At 42.3% G+C, this 17,547-nt stretch overlaps 1 protein-coding gene across 8 annotated transcripts in view; it reads left to right on the top strand.

Annotated features, from left to right (window-relative positions):
- The window catches only part of LOC114875894 (lachesin-like), a 195,859-nt gene that overhangs the window by 142,358 nt on the left and 35,954 nt on the right, over nt 1-17,547 (top strand). For all 8 annotated transcript variants that reach the window (XR_003789314.2, XR_003789308.2, XR_003789307.2 and 5 more), the window contains 3 exons: nt 3,718-3,925; nt 4,310-4,471; nt 14,515-14,649. Coding sequence is in view for 1 of the 8 variants with exons in the window: in XM_029186716.2 (XP_029042549.1) it covers nt 3,718-3,925; nt 4,310-4,471; nt 14,515-14,649 (505 nt within the window). In the remaining 7 variants the exon portion in view is untranslated. The remainder of the gene's footprint in view (nt 1-3,717; nt 3,926-4,309; nt 4,472-14,514; nt 14,650-17,547) is intronic.

The raw sequence follows: 17,547 nt of genomic DNA, 5'->3' as shown, positions 1-17,547 counted from the left end.
GTCCTGCATTTTGCTGTTATAACTTTTACTGTGCCTAATAGCATAAAATGAGTGGAATTTCGAGCCGAAGGGCGGTGGAAGGGTTAACGCGAAAAGAGAACCAAACCGGACGCAATTAAAAGAGGGTAAGCGTTCTTAAAATTAAACACACCGCACTCTTTGCCAGTCTAATTGCGTTAATTGCGTTCAGACTGGAAAAGTCGAAAGGACGAAGACAACTTTCGAGCCGGTGGTTAAGTAGCGAGAAACTAGATGAAGATCAGTGAACAACACTCGACTCGATTTCGAAAGCGTTCCACCGAATACATGAAATTACTTCGTGTTTCGTTTTACCCTCGTTTTCACTTTACGCTTTGTTTATTTCTTTTTTTTTTTTTAACCCTTTCAACGCGAAGCATTCCAACCGAGAGTCGTCTGTAAAGGATTCATGGTACAAATTCTGAAATGATTCTATCACGATTTTCCAAATTAACATCTTAAGAGTTTATTTAATCTTGCAAAATACACAATACTTTGTGTCATATTTAAAGAAAATTAAGGTTTTTATAATTTGTTTCATATGAATGGCAATTAACAATTCACCTCTCGCTCGTTGATGAAATTGATACACGGAAATAATTAAAAGTAATTAAATATTTAAAACGGTAGGTAATATATATTTTATTATGTACTCATATTGATTGAATTCTAGCTGAATATTTAACGTTCCAAGGTTTATTAACTGATTTTCGGTCAATAAACACTGGCATCAAATATTCATTAATGCTATTGATAATATTAAAAGGATTTTAATTAGTAAGGTGTTAAATGTAATAGCTAGATTATCGTGGATCACGTTGATTCGCGTTTGCACACAGTAGTTTTCCTCGCGATTGACATTTTTGCAATGATATTTTACACATACTTTAACTTTCATTTACGTTGTAAATTATATTTGGAAACTTTCATTGTGTACTCCATTAAATTACCAAATTGTAATTAACTTACACAAATATTGACATAAACAAAGGGAATAACAGTTCTGTGATGTTATTTAACTTTGTTAATTTTATTTGAAGTCCAAGTTGAAATTACATTGTACAAAGAATTCCTGTTGGAACATTACAGATAACCATTTTTCGAACATTTTACATCTTTTCGAGACACCCAGTCTCTATACATCGTTCGTAACGAAATGGTTAATCTCGTCTCCGCTTATCAGTTTCGTACGCGTCATTTGAAAATGACAAAAAAGGAACTCGATTCAGTTGACAGCCGCTGACACACGCGTACACGAGATTTTATTTAAAAAAAAAAAAAAAAAAAAAAAAAAAAAAGAGAGGTGTTAGGACTCTGCGATAACGCGTCGATCTACATCACACTGTATCACGACTGTCAGTAGATAGTAGAACGCGATTTCTATTAAAGAAGAAAGCTTTTAACGCTGGAATATTATTCTAAATAATAATTTCGAAAGGATTTGAAAGATTTTTTGAAACAAAAGCAGCGATAAATATTTGAAATGGCATTGTTGGCCGCGACAAAAGGCTCGCCATCAAAATGACGCTTTTCCTGCTGGCATGAAAATACGTTAAGGCTGTTAAGGCTGACTTTGAACCAGTGCCAGGGATTTCAATCGAGGCAGTAAACGGCACAAGCTTTTCCTCGAGACCGTTTAAAGGCCAATATAGCCACTGTACCTCAATCTTCTTTTTTTCTCCCCCCTTCGATCGAACAGGATTCACTTTTCACGATCAATCGCAAACAAAGTTATCCGAGTTGATGCAAAGCCAACACCGTGCTGAACGTTACCACTGACGATTACCATTTTTGTATTAAAACCAGTGATAGCCAAACAGATTAAACTTTACCGTTGAATTTCTCGGAGAATAATAAGATCGAACAGAAATTTCCGGGCAAAGTTTGAACGCAACAAAGTTGCAACCTGCACGGAAGGAGGCTGCATCCGAAATCGAGGATTAACCGAGTTCAAGTACGCTTTAATCCGTCTTGCTATTTGCTTCCTTCGAGGCTGCCTGCCAGCTGTTTCGTACTCGCTCCTTTGATCCTTTCCATACATTGGATCAACGAATTGGTTTAACGCTGGATTCAATCTTCTCCGGTGTAACAATCCAGCGGTAATCAAAGAAACAATCTATTATCTCGGTACCCACGATGCGGTATAAATTTTCAAGTCCCATCCGAATGATTAGTCGGAATTAACAAACGAGCAAGCTCCTAATTTCTTTTTTGTCCCTCCTCTCTGTTGGCGGATGTAACAACTGGAGCGTTGTTGCTTAATTTCCTTGGCGCAAGAGACGATTCCGAGCGTGCTTTTTGCCCGTCGCTGTTACGTAATTATGCGAGCAAGCGTTCCCGGGACGAAATAAAAGAGAGGACGAGTGGACCGGGGTGTAATCCAAGTAACTTGCCCGATGTCTTCCTTGCCGTTTCCGCGACGAGGAAGAAGAAGATAGAACAGTTACGGTCTGGGTGTTTGAGTATTCAGACACTAGCGAGCGACGATAACGAGCTGAAAAGAAAGCGGAAAGGAAAACAGGCTCGGGTAAAACTGGCTGCTTAAAATGTAGGAATAAAATTGGAACATCTCGTAATCCGAGGGACTAATTGGCTACGGAACGTATATAAATTGCAGAACAGTTGGTAAACTTTTATCCCCCGTTTTAATCCGACGTGTTTCTGTATATACTTGGAATAAATAAACCTTCTTCGTTAAGCTGGTAATGATTTTAGAATTTATTTGAAATTTTACGTAACATAGGTAGATAAGAGTGTCAGTGAAATACCTTGAAGAATAAGGAAAGAAATGTAATTCCACGTAAGCAGATCCGATGCTCGCTTCGTAAACGGTAACAGTTTCGAGAGTGAGCGCAACGAAATAAGCAGCTCGATGAAACCGGGGAGAAAGATCGGTCAAACGTCTGAAGAAGAGTCTGAAGGGTCGGTCGAGCATAATTCACGTCCGACAAGCGGACGAAGAGTTGTTACTGTGTTACTCTTGGGCGAGATACACCGTTAGAGGATAGAAGGGTACGGATGGAAGGTAAAAATGAGGAAAAGTGGCGCTTTCGGGCAACCGAGCGTTCCTCGAGCGTTGCCAAGGAAATGAAAAAGAAGAAGTGCCTAACTGGAGGAGAAGAATGGTGAGCGTTGCGGGTGAAAGGCAGTTTAACCCAGAAATTCTCGAAAGTGCATAAGCTTTGTCGTGGAATGAGCTTAGTTAGGGGAACGTTAGAGCAGCAAAGCGTAAAATACGGTCGTAATAATGTTTGTTCATAGCATTTCTGATGCAGCACGGTCGCGCCGCGTGTCGTTCCAGCCTCTTCAGAAACGTGTTCCTTCTTTCTCTCTGATTCAGGAATGCGAACTTTTCTCGTTTTCCTCTATTGTGCCACGCCACTTGTGGAACGTCCAATGGTTCGCAGTCCATCGATCGGAGAAAATTCGAAAGATTCCCTTCTTCTATTGAGAATCGTACGGTTCATCGTCGGTAGTTTCGCGTCAAACGATCGATATTAGAACGATTGGCTCCTGTTTGAGTCGTGTCTCGAGAGTGGACCAATTTCTATGTCTCCTATTGTCGACTGTGTCTCCTCGAAACTCTTGTACGAATCGCACGTTCGTCTTCAAAGGAAATTTTCAACGTTTCTACGTTAGATCATCGATTCAATATAAGAAATAAGCGCTCTAAATAACGTAAATTTATTATTTTTCCAGGTGGCGTGGATACACGTGGGCCGTCAGATGGTACTCACCGTTCACAAACACGTGGTCGTGAAGATACCAAGGTTTTCGGTGTCCCACGACAATCAGAAAACGTGGCTTCTTCACATAACCAGCGTGCAACAAGACGACCGGGGTTACTACATGTGCCAAGTGAACACGAACCCTATGATAAGCCAAGTCGGTTTTCTTCAAGTAGTCGGTGAGCATATTTAATCTGCTTTCAACAGCTTACCACGCCCGACCGTGTACCTAGCCGTTATTAAATTTTACATTCTGAAATCGCGTAAGCACCTTAACCAGAATCCATCGTGAACCGATCGATCGTTATCGAGTCGATTTTTTACGCTCGATGTAACGCGAAAATCTACTCGGCCTGTGGTAACGAAATGGATTTGATGAATGATACGGGAATGAACCGATGAAATTGAGAATAATTGGAATCGATCGAAAGAAAAGAGAAGCTTAGAAGAAAATAATGAAATCTGTATTGTGGGATTTGGAAATGTAGCTGATATGACAAATGATCTTCGATTCCTTCTAAGTTCATTTTTCTAATAAAATTTTTCAAAATGTTTCTTCTTAGTGCCGCCAAATATATTGGACTCGTTATCCACGGAGAGTACGGTGGCTGTGCGAGAAAATCAGAACATCACGTTGACGTGCAAAGCGGACGGATATCCGACGCCGACGATCAAGTGGAAAAGGGAAGATGGTCAGAATATAATCGTCAATCGGCATCACAAAGGTAGGCGCTTATTTTTGGACGAAATTCGCGGGTGCGAAATTTTTCCGGCAATATTTCTGACGTTCGTATAATCGGAAAGTCAAACGATCGGTCTTCGTGTCGGTTCTACTAATAAACGTTAAAACACCAAACATCGGGCAGATGTTCGATTTCCGGTGATTAAACCTCATGGGGGAAAACGTCGCGCATTCAGGTTAAAATAACAACAAACAGTCAGGTTGTTTCCTACGTACACACACGTACCCGCGGTCTCGTATAGTTTCCGTAATCAATTCGAACGAAAGAGAAATCGCGCGAAGAGAAAATAATGCAGTCGGACAGAGGTTCGGGAACGAGCGTTCCGTCAGCTTTTGTTTCCCGGCTTCGTCATCGATTTTACGCGTCAAACAATAAAGCTCGCGGCTGCGTTTCCGGTAATTTCCCTAATGCAATGGGACACGTAAATCCATTCTCGTCAACGTATTATTAGTAACGCAGTAATTACTCGTTTGCATGGCCGCCACTCCTGAACGTTTACGTGACTGTCGAATAAAACAAACTTTTCCACGGAAGTTTTCCGTCGCGAGACTTTGCTTCGTTAACGGAAGAAAACGATGTCACGTTTCCGTGAATCGCGAAGCGCCACTTACAACCGTACAGAGTTTCTCAGAATTCTCGATGTTATCTGAAATTTTTCATGGAATAGAAAATATTTTCCACGAAAACTACGCTGATACCGTTGAATAATAACCAAGACAGGAAAAACCTTTCGAATATTGGTAAAGTTACACGGATAACGCGAGATTAATATTCAGAATAATCCGCGTTATCTCGCAACGTGTTACACACGGTTGTTTCTACCCCGCCACCCAACAACCTGTTAATCGGACGTAAATTTAAGATCCCCCTTTATCCTTTCTCACAAATTCTATCGGCTAGCCAAGTTTTCCCTCGGTAATTCCAACGCGTCCTGTATAAATGATGCTTCGAAAACAACAGAGAAACTGATGAATATCGTGTAAACGGGTAATCCTGTTACCTAGAAAACCGCGTTTAACAACAGACGTTTGGTAGATCGAGCCACCGATACGTTTAACGTAACATTGTATGAAAAATTGTCGATGGAAAGGAACGAAAAATGAAAAAGAAAGAAACGTGAAAAACGTTCAGCGAACGATGTCGAGTAACTGGAAATTAATTCGCCGATCTATCGTCGCGATACAGGACGACATAATTTCTGATATATCTGTCGTTAGCCGGCGAGCAACGTTCTCGCGATCTCGCATGTCGAGCGTTCATTTTTAAAAAGCGGCATGCACACGTTGCACCAGATTCGAACGTCATTCGCGTACACATTTTTTTTTTTATCTAGATTTTATTATTCGTCCGAAATTCCGTTCGTTATATTTGCGTTCCCGTCGTTCGTATTCCATATATTCGTCGTTTGCACGAAGATTATTTCCCGCAGCAGGGATGGTCAGGCAAAAAAGGAAGCAAACACAACAAAATGTAGTTAATAAAATTTTTATTAATAAACTGCGAGCAATATTTTCCATGCACAGTACTGTATATTAGTCGTGCAAATAAAAGGTCGTGATCGCGATTTTCAATATCCAGTTATCGTTTAGTCGCGAGCAAACAGTTCGCGGATATTGTAGCTGCAGATTCGCTCTTACATTTTTAAACACGGCCCTTTTGAAATATGAAATAATCCACGGACGACGTAATCCTTCGGTTAAATAATAGACAGGCGAGTTTGATGGGATTAAAAGGAGGAAAGCTGGGGAACGATAAAATTTTCCAGCGAAAAACTTGACTTTCCCGTGTTCTACTTTTATCGCGATTAAATGGTTTCTATCTAAATGAAATATATCGTTACTCCGATTTTTTCTCGTTGATTCGAGGCATCGAAGTTCGAGGTTCGACGTCTAGGTGGAAATCGCACACGTTCCGACGAGAAAACACCCCGTATGTTTGCTTAACGCAACTGACTGCGATGCATCGCGCGTGTCTCTCCTCTAACTCTCTCGCTCTCTGGTTGCAATATTATTAATAATGCAGTTGCGTGTTTGTACGAACGTGACCGTCGCCTGCGTGCGCAGCATTTTCTCGGATATGTTCGTGCAAATAGCGAACAAACGAGGGGTGTGCCGAGAAATTTTTATAACCATCCCGCATTTTCTCTCTTGTGTACCGGATAGACAATCTCGGAGAATCCGAATTGCACCTACTTTCGGATGGATTATACGATGATCCATTTATTAAAAAGGAGTTAGGAGATACGATGAAAGTTTCACTATTTGAACAGTAATAACCCGATGAAAATAGAGGGAAAAGTATGTCATGATACAAACAAGGAGTAAGCTAAAGAACTGGCAGGAAAGAAACTATAGAAGCAACGTCCCGCCGGTAGACTTTTTGCTCTAGCTGGTTGCTTCTTAAATATTGCAGAAATTAATCAACTCAGGAGCGTAATGCTACGCCACTTTTGCAACGTGGCCGTCTGTCAGTGGCGAGACGAGGCTTGGAGGGGGTAATGAAGGGCGGGTCGAGGCGGACAGACAGTGGCGGCGGCGTGAAAATTATGCGCACACATTTATCAAATATTCAGAGACCTCTAAAGATGCGAGACAGTCTCTTCCATCCGGCTATTTTCGGATGGAATTAAACGAAACTCTTTAGCGACGTTTCAGGACAGCTGAAATATAATTTTATTGGATTTTTATTATCTCAGCAGACGCGCGGGAATAAATTATTTTGAATAATTAATCCTCGTCGGTTGAATCCGCTCTTACTTTCGAGATAATCATTTCTGTCCTTTTTATAATTTCGGAAAATTATACACGATTGTTGTTGGAGCTGATCTTGTAAGCTGTATTTCACGGTATACTCTCGGTTACACCGCGAACAAACTTGGTTGTTGTACATATTCAAGTTGTTGCAAGTGTGCAACACTATCCGCCTAAAAGTTCAACCTCGACCGTCCCAGTTTCGCTAGGATAATTCCACGAACAGGTTGGCCGAGTTCTGAAAGTCCTCGAGGACCATGTGTCATCATAAAACTAGATGGATTAAAACCAGTCAGCGGTATAGGATCCCGTTGGTCCTTTGGGAAGAACCCTGTGCGTCCTACTGCCTGGACGTCGGAGCATCCGAGTGTCAGGATGTCCCAGGTGGCAGAGACATTAGCTCGCGAACCAGCCAGCATGTTAGGCTGACGGAGATACTGTGGTTTGCCTCTGCGAACCCAAAACGTTCTTCCATTCCGAGGCTGCACGTTTCTAAAAGCCCGATGACATTTTACCTGGCAACTTGTCTCCGTCAACGGCTTTGGATTATTTTAGAAAACGAAACGAACTTCTGTCGTTACTTTTCACGATAACCGTTGGTACACCTTTTCTTGGTAAAAAGTAAACGCAACCAATTTCTTGGGAAGCTTGAAAATATCGCTAGGATGGGAGAATGTTTGGAAGTTTGTCGAGGATGGACGGATTATCGAAAACTCAGGGTTATTCTGTTTCGTGTAAGTAAACACCGTCGAAGCGAATCGTTCGTCTGTAAGATTACCAGCAGCAACGGAACCGATCGTAGCTGGAATTCGAGAGCCGCTCGGATCTCCGGTTCTCCATCCCGATCCGTTCTCCAGAACGTTCAGTACTTTCTGGATAACACAGGAAACAGTATTTCCGTGGCGAGGGAAACTCCGGCTAGCGACCTAACCGCTATTCCGTGGAATTAACTAAATTACATCGGGTCGGGAAACCGCCTTTCCTCTGGATTTTCGAGCAGCCCATAAACAGGAAGCGGGGCCAGAATTTTATCAACCGACGGTAACGGACGATGTTGGCCCGGGTTTATTCGATTTTCTCAACGGAAGTGGAAGTTACGTAAAGCGGGAACTGGCGACAGGAAATGGTGTCGGCCGACGGTATTAAATTTCGAACAACAAAATCGTTGATTCGTGTATGAATCTTCGGATCGTTTCATTTAACTTCTGATTTCGCGCGTGGCACTTGAAAATCGACAAGGAATTTTCTCGCACAGTCGTGTCGACGTTATTTTAATCGATGATTAACGCTCCTCGCGAAGCGGAAAACGGTACCAAAAGTTCATCCTTCTCGAGCGAAGCTTCGGTAACGGAATAAGAAAAGCGTTTTCTCTCTTCTTAGTCTTCTTTCGCGGATTCTTCTCCACCGCCGCTCTAATTTCTGCTAATTAAAGCGGTCCGCTTTCGAAAGCGTACACAGCCGCGTTGCACCGCGGAAACTTATAAATACGTGAAAGAGAAGAGAGGAAAAAAGGAGAAAGGGAAGAAAGAGGAGTCGGAGAGGCCGAAGGAAGGAATTTAAAATCGTCCGCCGCGCGTTTTGTCGGATGCTTTTTCAGTTTCGAGCCTCGGAGAACTCGTCGAGTCGAATTGAGACACAGTCGAGTGACGTTTCTCTTCTACGTCAAATCGTCCTATCCGTTAAAGGAGCTACCCTTTTTCTAATTTCTCTTCGTTAAAAGGAAATCCTTGCCGACACGAAACTTGGCCCGTTTCTGACAACAAATTTACCCGGGACCAGGCTCAAAGTGAAAAAAGCACCAGACACATTCCCTTCGTAAACTCTCTGCTTTTTATCGCGACGGGGTTAATACAATCCAGAGGAAGCCAATTAAAATACTCTTTTAGTCGGAGATATGTCTGGCTTGAATTGGCATCCCTCTGTTCGCGAATCTTTTCAACATCAGAATGAATAAAATATTTTTATCTTTAAAACAGTGACAAAAAAAATTGCTGGAATCGCGATATAAAATATTCACAAAATTAAATATCGTTGTGTTAGATCGTTTTTTGTTCAGAAGGGTTAAAATGGTTCATAAAAGGTTTCGACCACTGGCACGATCGAAATTCAGCTTTGATCAACAAACCGCCCTTCTACCCTATCGGGGCACGGTTAACGATCCATTTCAAAAATGAAGAGTTACAGCGGTACCGGGTCCTCATGCAAATACACGCTTGTTTTATCGCGCGACTCGATGCGACGCGACGCGACGCGACGCGACGCCAGGATTAAGCGCCGCTCGCACAATATTTATACATCATTCTATTTATTGGGTTTCGCGTGTATTTACACATAAATACCGATGTTTCGGTGTATGGAAATCGTGTCAATATTGTATCGATAGCGTGGCCAGGTCTCGCAATATCGCGACACCGGTATCCATTCGACGTAATTAAATGTCGCGTAATGATTGACGAACCACCGCGTCGGGAACAGTCCACACGACGGCTACGTTTCAACACAGGGAGGAAAGAAAATAGGAAAAAAGAAAATGAGCTGGATCGTAGTCTTTCATCGAACGTCCGAACGGGTTAAGCTGCGCGATTGAAAAGCAGGATAATTTGTTTATAACTGTCGCAACGGACAGTTTCGCGTCCAATTTACCGGCATAAACGTTGCGGTATCATTCTAAATTTTCCTCGATTTATCATTTCTTTCGAAACAGAAAATATCTGGATAACCCAATTTCGAATATTAGCTAATATTATCCCTCGATGGTTTATTCAGAGAAATCCGAATTGTTATCATTTGGCATGAATGTTAACAGACAGAATAATCAATATTTGACGATACGACCAAAATTCACCGCCCTCTGTATACGCTTATGATGTTGATTTAGTGTATACGATATTGCCAGACAAATAGGCCGCCTCGTAGATATTCGATTGCTCTTTCGTCCGTTGTTTATTTAATCGTCGACAGCCTATAAATTCGCGGTACGATCACTTTATTTCACCCTTTGTTGTTTGACGCGTGAACGCGACCAGATTAAATGTAACTCGTTCAGCCTGAGGTTACACGTAATAGCCCGGGAATATGCCGGACAGGTGTTGGGAATTTTCCAGCAATTTTCCAGTCCCATTGATTTTAAATATTCTTTATGTCATCAACATCACGGGCAGTGTTTACCGTGTGCTCGTTGAAATCAGTCACTCTTCGTTCATTTAGAGCGTCGCTATCGAATGAGCCGCGTTAATTCGACGCTAACCGCTCCTCGAGCTCTGAAACGTATCATTTATCCCACTCGGGCACAAATAGCCATTAAATCCGATCCGTTCACGCGGCTGGCAAACGGCTATACAATTTTCCCGTCTATTTCCTCGCGGACAAATTCATCGTCGCCCTCGACGACGCCTTTTCCAGCGTCTGCTCGCGAGCCTCGTGAAAGGTCGAGATTTCTGTTCAAACATTCGCGAAACCTCCCTAAAGTTTCATGGAAATTCGTGACCCGCCCTGACCATTTCGCGGCGAACTGTTGGCAAAAGTTTTCGAGGCTGCACCCTGTTGATTAACGCGTTAATTACCGTGGTGACAGTAGACATCTGTCGAATTCATTTTTCTAAATTTTTGATCCTTGACTCCTCGAGAATTCTTAAATGGTTGCATCGTTAATAACTCTCATGTAAAATGCATCACGATGCAACCCTTTTAACCGCGAGAGTGAACGCTGTTAAATAATTAATCGAAGTAGAACGAGGTTACGAGGGAAAGCGGAAAAACACCGACTACGATCAGACGGAAAAGCAAATTCGTTGTACGGCCTATCGCAAAGGATAGCACATCGACATACATCGAACGAGGCTAATTCCATAAAAACTGTCTGGTCCGAAAAAAAAGAGAGAGAGTGACAAAAAAAAAATGAAAGGGTAAAATTAGTCTTTATCAGGAATTTTCGTTCGCTCGTTCAGTGGACGGTATTGCATTCCATCCGGGAGAAATTGCATTACTTTGGAAAAACGACGTTAAAACGAGCCCTGAAACATGTGCCGGCGATATTTCTTTCGCGTGACATACCAGCTAGTCCGATAATGAAGTTTCTGCCTGTCGTCGGTCGTTATACAGCGTAAAAATGTCCAATGAAACTCTTCTTTCGAAATGGCTATTAGCAAGCGAACTGGCTCGATGCATCGATTTGCATTCGTCCGCTTTGAACCTGTCAGCTCCCTAAACACTCTTGCTACCAGTAGACGAATACATTAATAAAGGATGAAGCGATCGTGAAATGAACTCGTATCCTGTTAGTCGATATCGCGCTGATAAAAAAGATAACACCTATTTCGTATGCTTGAAGATTTTCACGAGAACGTCAAAAGGGTTCCGTGAACAATACCGATCGATAACGAAATCAATCACTGTTTCGTTAATTCAGCAAACTCTCGCCTGGGATACAAGCGTTTCGAAGCGGATCCGGGGGAACGCGTTTTATTGCCGGCAGACAGCTTTTTTCAAATGCAAAAACGAAAAGTAACGGGCTGGCAACGAGCATTGGCGATGTGAAACGGAAACGGGCAGAGGGATAGAGGGTAGGTTTCCGTCGGAGGGAGAGAATTCGGCTGGTCCCTCAATTATTCGTGGACATCGATCAGCTGCCTCGGCGGACGGCGACAAGCGTCGTCCGCGTCGACGGCGTCGTGCCACGTGGAAAGGCAGTTTGGCAGGGCATGTGTCTCCTGAAAGAAACATCGTCGCCCCGACGATCCGGTAGCTCTAATGGCTGCGGGGTTAATCGCGACTAGGAGGCGAGCAAAAGCCGGAATAAACCCGCGTAAAGATTTATGAACGGGAGGTGAAAAGAGGAGATTGCCGATTCGACGACGCGATTTCATCTGTCCGCGCGGGACTCGTCTGGCTGCTGATTGTTTCCCGAAGAGATCGAACGAGCCGATATGGAGGAATCGAGCAGTTGGAACGAGCGACCCGGTTCAAGAAAAAAGCAAACACGCGATCGTTCCAAAAAGCTGTCGAAAAGATTGAACATCTCTCGTTGGACAGCGACCGATTATTTACGGCTTTGAAAATATATTAAATTTCCTTCCGTTCGACAAAGAATCATGAATCGAATTTGTATAAAAATATGAAAAGAGATGAATGAAGATTTATGATCGCTAACAAGCTCCGGTGAAAAAGCTGAATCCAATATCGTCGATCCACCGTAGAAAGGAGCCCTTCTCTTTCTTAATTTATCGACTTCCACCGGTTCTCTCATTAATTATTTTCACGGATAAATGTCGTGAGTAACCAAAGTCATCCATCCCCTCGTAATCCCTGTGGAAATATTTTTTCAACTGGTTTCCTCGACCATCCCGTCTCGTTCTCCCGGCACGGCAGTGAGAAAACAAGGAAATCTATTTTAATAATATTTGATGTTTGAACATGGAAAAGTACAACTGGTTTGCCATTCCGGGACCGAACTAGGCGAAGTTTCAAACGGAAGTAGAGAAACTCGGTCTGTAGATAGAGGAATTGTCGGTGCACGGTGTCTAAAGCGGCAGAAAATTACCAATTGCAACCCTTTCCCCTTAAAGGGAAGGAAATTAAACGGTCGTAGAGGTACAGGATGTTTCTGAAATGTCTTCGAGCTTCGCGAACGTGTTCCGTTAATTGTTTTACGTTTCCTTGCGGATCAGAAGGAGAAATTGCTTTTCTCTTTGAACAACACCCTTTAACCAGCTCGCGTGGCACTGTAACACGTAGTTACTCGAAAGTAAATTAATCGACAGTCAGAAATGAACATTTTCACAGGAAACTTTTTTTAATAATTCCAAAAATCGAATATTCATTTTGCAAATATAATCTATTCGGTATTAGCTCGCAAATGAGAAAGAAAATGATCGTGGTCGAAACGAGAATGTAGATAGAAGCAACGTTATTCCACTGTGACACAATTTTTTCTCTCCTTTAACGAACGCGTTTCCTCTCATACAAAGAGCTCGTTAATTAGAACCCCTCCGCTATGCGAGTACGTGTTTATAAAACGTGGCTAATTTCCGTCCTTCGAAGGCAATTAAATTTGCCATCGATATCGCAATTTTAACGCGTACCAACGGAGACGGTGAACGGTATTCACGTTGGAGATACGTCGGTATTCGAGCTAATGAACGAGGCGAAAGAACAAAACAAGAGCTCGTCTAGATGTAGAAGAAAAAATGAAAGGAGTTTCCATTTTCTCTCGGCTGCTACGATAATGATAATAATAATAATTACGAGCCCTTTGGCCATGCCATCCTCTCGCGACTCGTTGTCATTCTTTTCTCCTTTGTTTTCTTCTTGCCTTTGTTCCTTACGCTTTCTTCCTCCTCTCTTGGCTACTTTTATTTCCTCCGGATCGCAAGAGTATACCGGAAGCACGCTCGTAAATCGTCGATGAAGCGAGCCAACAAGCCGATTTATTCGATTTATTCGACGCTAATGCCTTCGAAATCGAAATCCCGCCAACCACATTTACGGATTTGTTTCACAAGATCGGCACGCGTCGATTTAATCGACGATTTACTAGCCAAAAAATGGTACGACAATTTTAAACGAAACTCTGCATTGAATTACTTATTTTCTTTTTTTTTTTTATCTGGTTCCTTCTTCCCTATCTCGACCTTTTCCCACTTCTAATTCCATCAGAAGTTTCACGGTACCGGCGAGTTTTTTTTTTTTTACACAACGCCGCGGGAACATTTTGCCGTTTACTTAAAAATTGTTGCTGAAGCGGAAGGTTGTTGCATCGAGACTTTGTTTTTTTCCGTCAACTTTTCAAGGATCGTTTGGAAAGTTGAACGTTTGTTGCGGGCCCGTCGAACTTTCCAAGATTCTTAATTTCAATATCTTCAACAATAACCGAGCCAAGAGAAGGATAATAGATTTTCCACTGGAGGGTGGATATTCCATTAAAATATCAGAGAGCGAAGTCGAACTTCTTTTCGTGTATCTCGAAATTTCATTTCATAGTAAAGCGATATATATCCGTGATAACAATAACGAAGAATAAAAAGGAAATTGATGCGTGTTTCAAACTCTTCTATCCTCTCGTTATTTTTATTTATTCCTCGTCTGTTGCTGTTTTCGTTTTACACGAGCAGCTCGGTGGTAAAAAGGGTATCATTTAAGCGAAACCCTTTTTCGGTCTGGACAAAACGGGGATCCTATGCGTAGGATTCTGTTTATACGTTTATGTCGAACCCGTCTGTTTGTTCCGACGCAACTATATTTGCACGCTCGACCAGGCTGAGTCAATTTCTGCTTTAGTTTCAGTGTCCGCGTACGATGGCGAGCAATTAAACTTGACGGGGATCACGCGCCATGAAATGGGCGCGTATCTGTGCATCGCGACCAATGGTGTGCCGCCAACAGTCAGCAAGAGGATCACTGTAGAAGTTGAATGTGAGTAACAATGAAATCATTTTCATATCGATAAGTCATCGCGAACGTGGTAGATCTAACATCTTCCTGCTTGCTCCTTCATTAACGAGTCGACCGCCGCAGTAGTAGCGACCGTAATTAGTCAGACATTAAATGTTTTAAGTTAATTTTATTTCTTAATTATTTGACCGAATTAAATTCGTAGTAAAAATAAATTAAGTGTAACAAATATTTTTCTACTTTATCATTAAATTTTAATTAGGAAGAAAATTCAATTAACATTACTTGATTTATAATACTATAGAAAGGAACGTAAGATTTCTCGACCAAAAATTCAATTTCCATCGATCAAAGAATAAACTCGAAAGTAAAACAGAAAAGGAAGATAGCATAGTTCGTATTTCTATTTCGAAATCGCAGAAAATCATCTGGTAAGCCAATGATACGTGAAAGTCGATACTCGTGTTCAAAGTTGTAGGCCACAAAAGTCAGACGAGAAAAGTTTCGGAATGAACCGGCCGTTTTTCCAGGGCGTGTATTGTTTAAATTTCATTTCACGAATTGCACGGTTGGCTCGCGATTCCGTGTACGAATCCCCGAGAAGGAAGGAAGGAAGGAAGGAAGGAAGGAAGGAAGAAGGAAGGAAGGAAGGAAGGAAGGAAGGAATGGGCGGCGGGCAGATGTGCCGTTAGAGAAAACCCAAGGGAAATAGCAGGCGAGCTTGTGCCCCGTCGCTCATGGTCATTTTTCCCTTTTATGCGTTCCATTCGTTCGTGTCAGGTTGCCGCGTTGCTGTGTACACGCAAGAGGAAAGCGAGATGCCACGGGACAGGTCGACTCTGTCCTTTGAATATTTAGAAGGGCGCGGACATATTTTATTTACTGCCGTGAGAAAACACTGTCTTTCGTATCTCGCTCGCTGAACTCTACCTCCGGACACTTTTGTTACCCTCCTGACCCTTGCTGCAAGGTGTTTGAATAATTTTTATCCCTTCCTCGGATACAATTCTCGACAAGCAATTTGTGTTCCGATATTCGCCATACATTTCTTATACTTTAATCCCTATTTCCTGACGTGTCACGTTCAAAATTCGTATCGAGAATTAACGTCGATCGGGGGTTGAAGATAAATCTACTTTCTCCTCCCGTTCTTTCACCTTAAATCCTCGGATTATACTTCCTTCTTATACACCGTAGCAAAACGCATTACTGGCAAGCTTCTTTTCTTAAATTACCCGGTGTTAGCGTTGAAAATTATTCTTCGTTTCGTACATCGACGCGATCAGCAGGAACCGATAGAGGGTCTCGGCCGCGGATGGACTTTTTGTGGGAAGTGAAAAATGAGGGGTGAAACGGTTATCTGGGATTACGGTGGAGGGAACGCGTGGCAAAAGATATTCGATCAACGCGCGGATTCGAGGTGTCCTTGCAGGATTATGGAAGGACCTACGATCGTCCCTCTTAATGTCCCTACGAGCCTCCAGGGTATCATTATACAAATTCTAACCACCCTTGGACAGGCTAAAGTGACAAAATAAACGATTCGGCATGTCCGCGACACTTTCACCGTTTTACATTTTCTATCCGAGAAAATAAACGGTGACACACCGGGGAGCAACAAGTACGTAAAGGATCACATGCGCGCCCATTATCCCCGAGTTTAATACTGTTATATAAAATACATAATTTTCTGATCGAATCATTCCGAAACGTCTAATCAATTCTCCGTTAATTCATCGAGAAGCCATTTATAGTAGAATCGATCAATCTTGAATCACATTTAAACGACCCGTATAAAGTTCTCGTCGACGGCATTTTATCGACGATATATATACACGTGTGCAACGTTGAAAAGGTTAAATTGTTATTGATGTAGGAAATTCTGAAAGCGCGAAGGCTGGTTGCATAGAGAAATACAGCGGCTGCATTTTTCAACCCCGTTCACGTTATCTTCTGTCGCCGCAAATCTGCCCCCTTTGTACGTCACCGTTAATACTGTTTAAGGCTTTTCATAATAAATAAACCGTGTCCTCGAAGAGTATTAAATGTGACAAAGATTTAAAACCCTCGTTTGCAAATGTTATTAAATTTTTCTACTTCAAAGACTTTTGTGTATTATGAATAATATATGTTCACTGTGTTGATAAAATCCAAGAAAACTAGGCGGCAGTCGAGGAGTTGATTAATTCGCTTGCAATTAGTAATTGCAGAAGGTTGTAAGAATAAGGGTGCTTGGCAGGGTTGAAGGATGGCCGACGAATGGGGAAGGTAGATGGAGTCGATGGTGGGAAATCGGGAGAAGTATGCGTTAATTAGGGTCAGCGCTGGCAATTTGTGGATTTGTGGCAAGCCTGGTGCATACCGCCGATGGCTGGCCTCGAGAGATAGTTGCAACCCCTGCGTGCTCGACGTTATTCGTCTACGGTTAACCTCGTTCGTTTGCTGCCAGTTTTGTTCTCGCCTCCTGTAGGCCTACCTTTTCCAGCCATTAATCGTCGAAACCTGAAAGTGCTCGTTAAACACGACGCGTTGTTCGATCGTCCTGGTCTCGAAAATCTCTGTTTTAATTCCATTAAGTTGATCGAATTCGATTTCACAGGAAATATGTTTATTCCTTTAGAGAATTATTCCAGCGATCTCGAATTCTCTGCTCATCCTCTGTATAGGCTCATAAATAACCCCAACTTGTATCCATATAGATTACCCTAAATTGTAGGATCAAGATCCCTGTATCAAATAAAAGGGATTATGGGACGGTGGTGTAGTAGATAAGGGAACCCCAACAGTAGTTCTTATTTTCCATAGATTTCTATAATATTATAAAATCCTTCGAATAATCTCGTTTCGTCATAAACCGAAATCCAGCGTCCCAGACAATCACCGTTCTCCAATACGAGCGGTCACGTTCGAATACAGAAT

Source organism: Osmia bicornis, chromosome 13, assembly GCF_907164935.1.
Source record: "Osmia bicornis bicornis chromosome 13, iOsmBic2.1, whole genome shotgun sequence".
NCBI classification, from domain to species: domain Eukaryota; kingdom Metazoa; phylum Arthropoda; class Insecta; order Hymenoptera; family Megachilidae; genus Osmia; species Osmia bicornis.
This window is presented reverse-complemented; position numbering and strand designations above follow the sequence as displayed.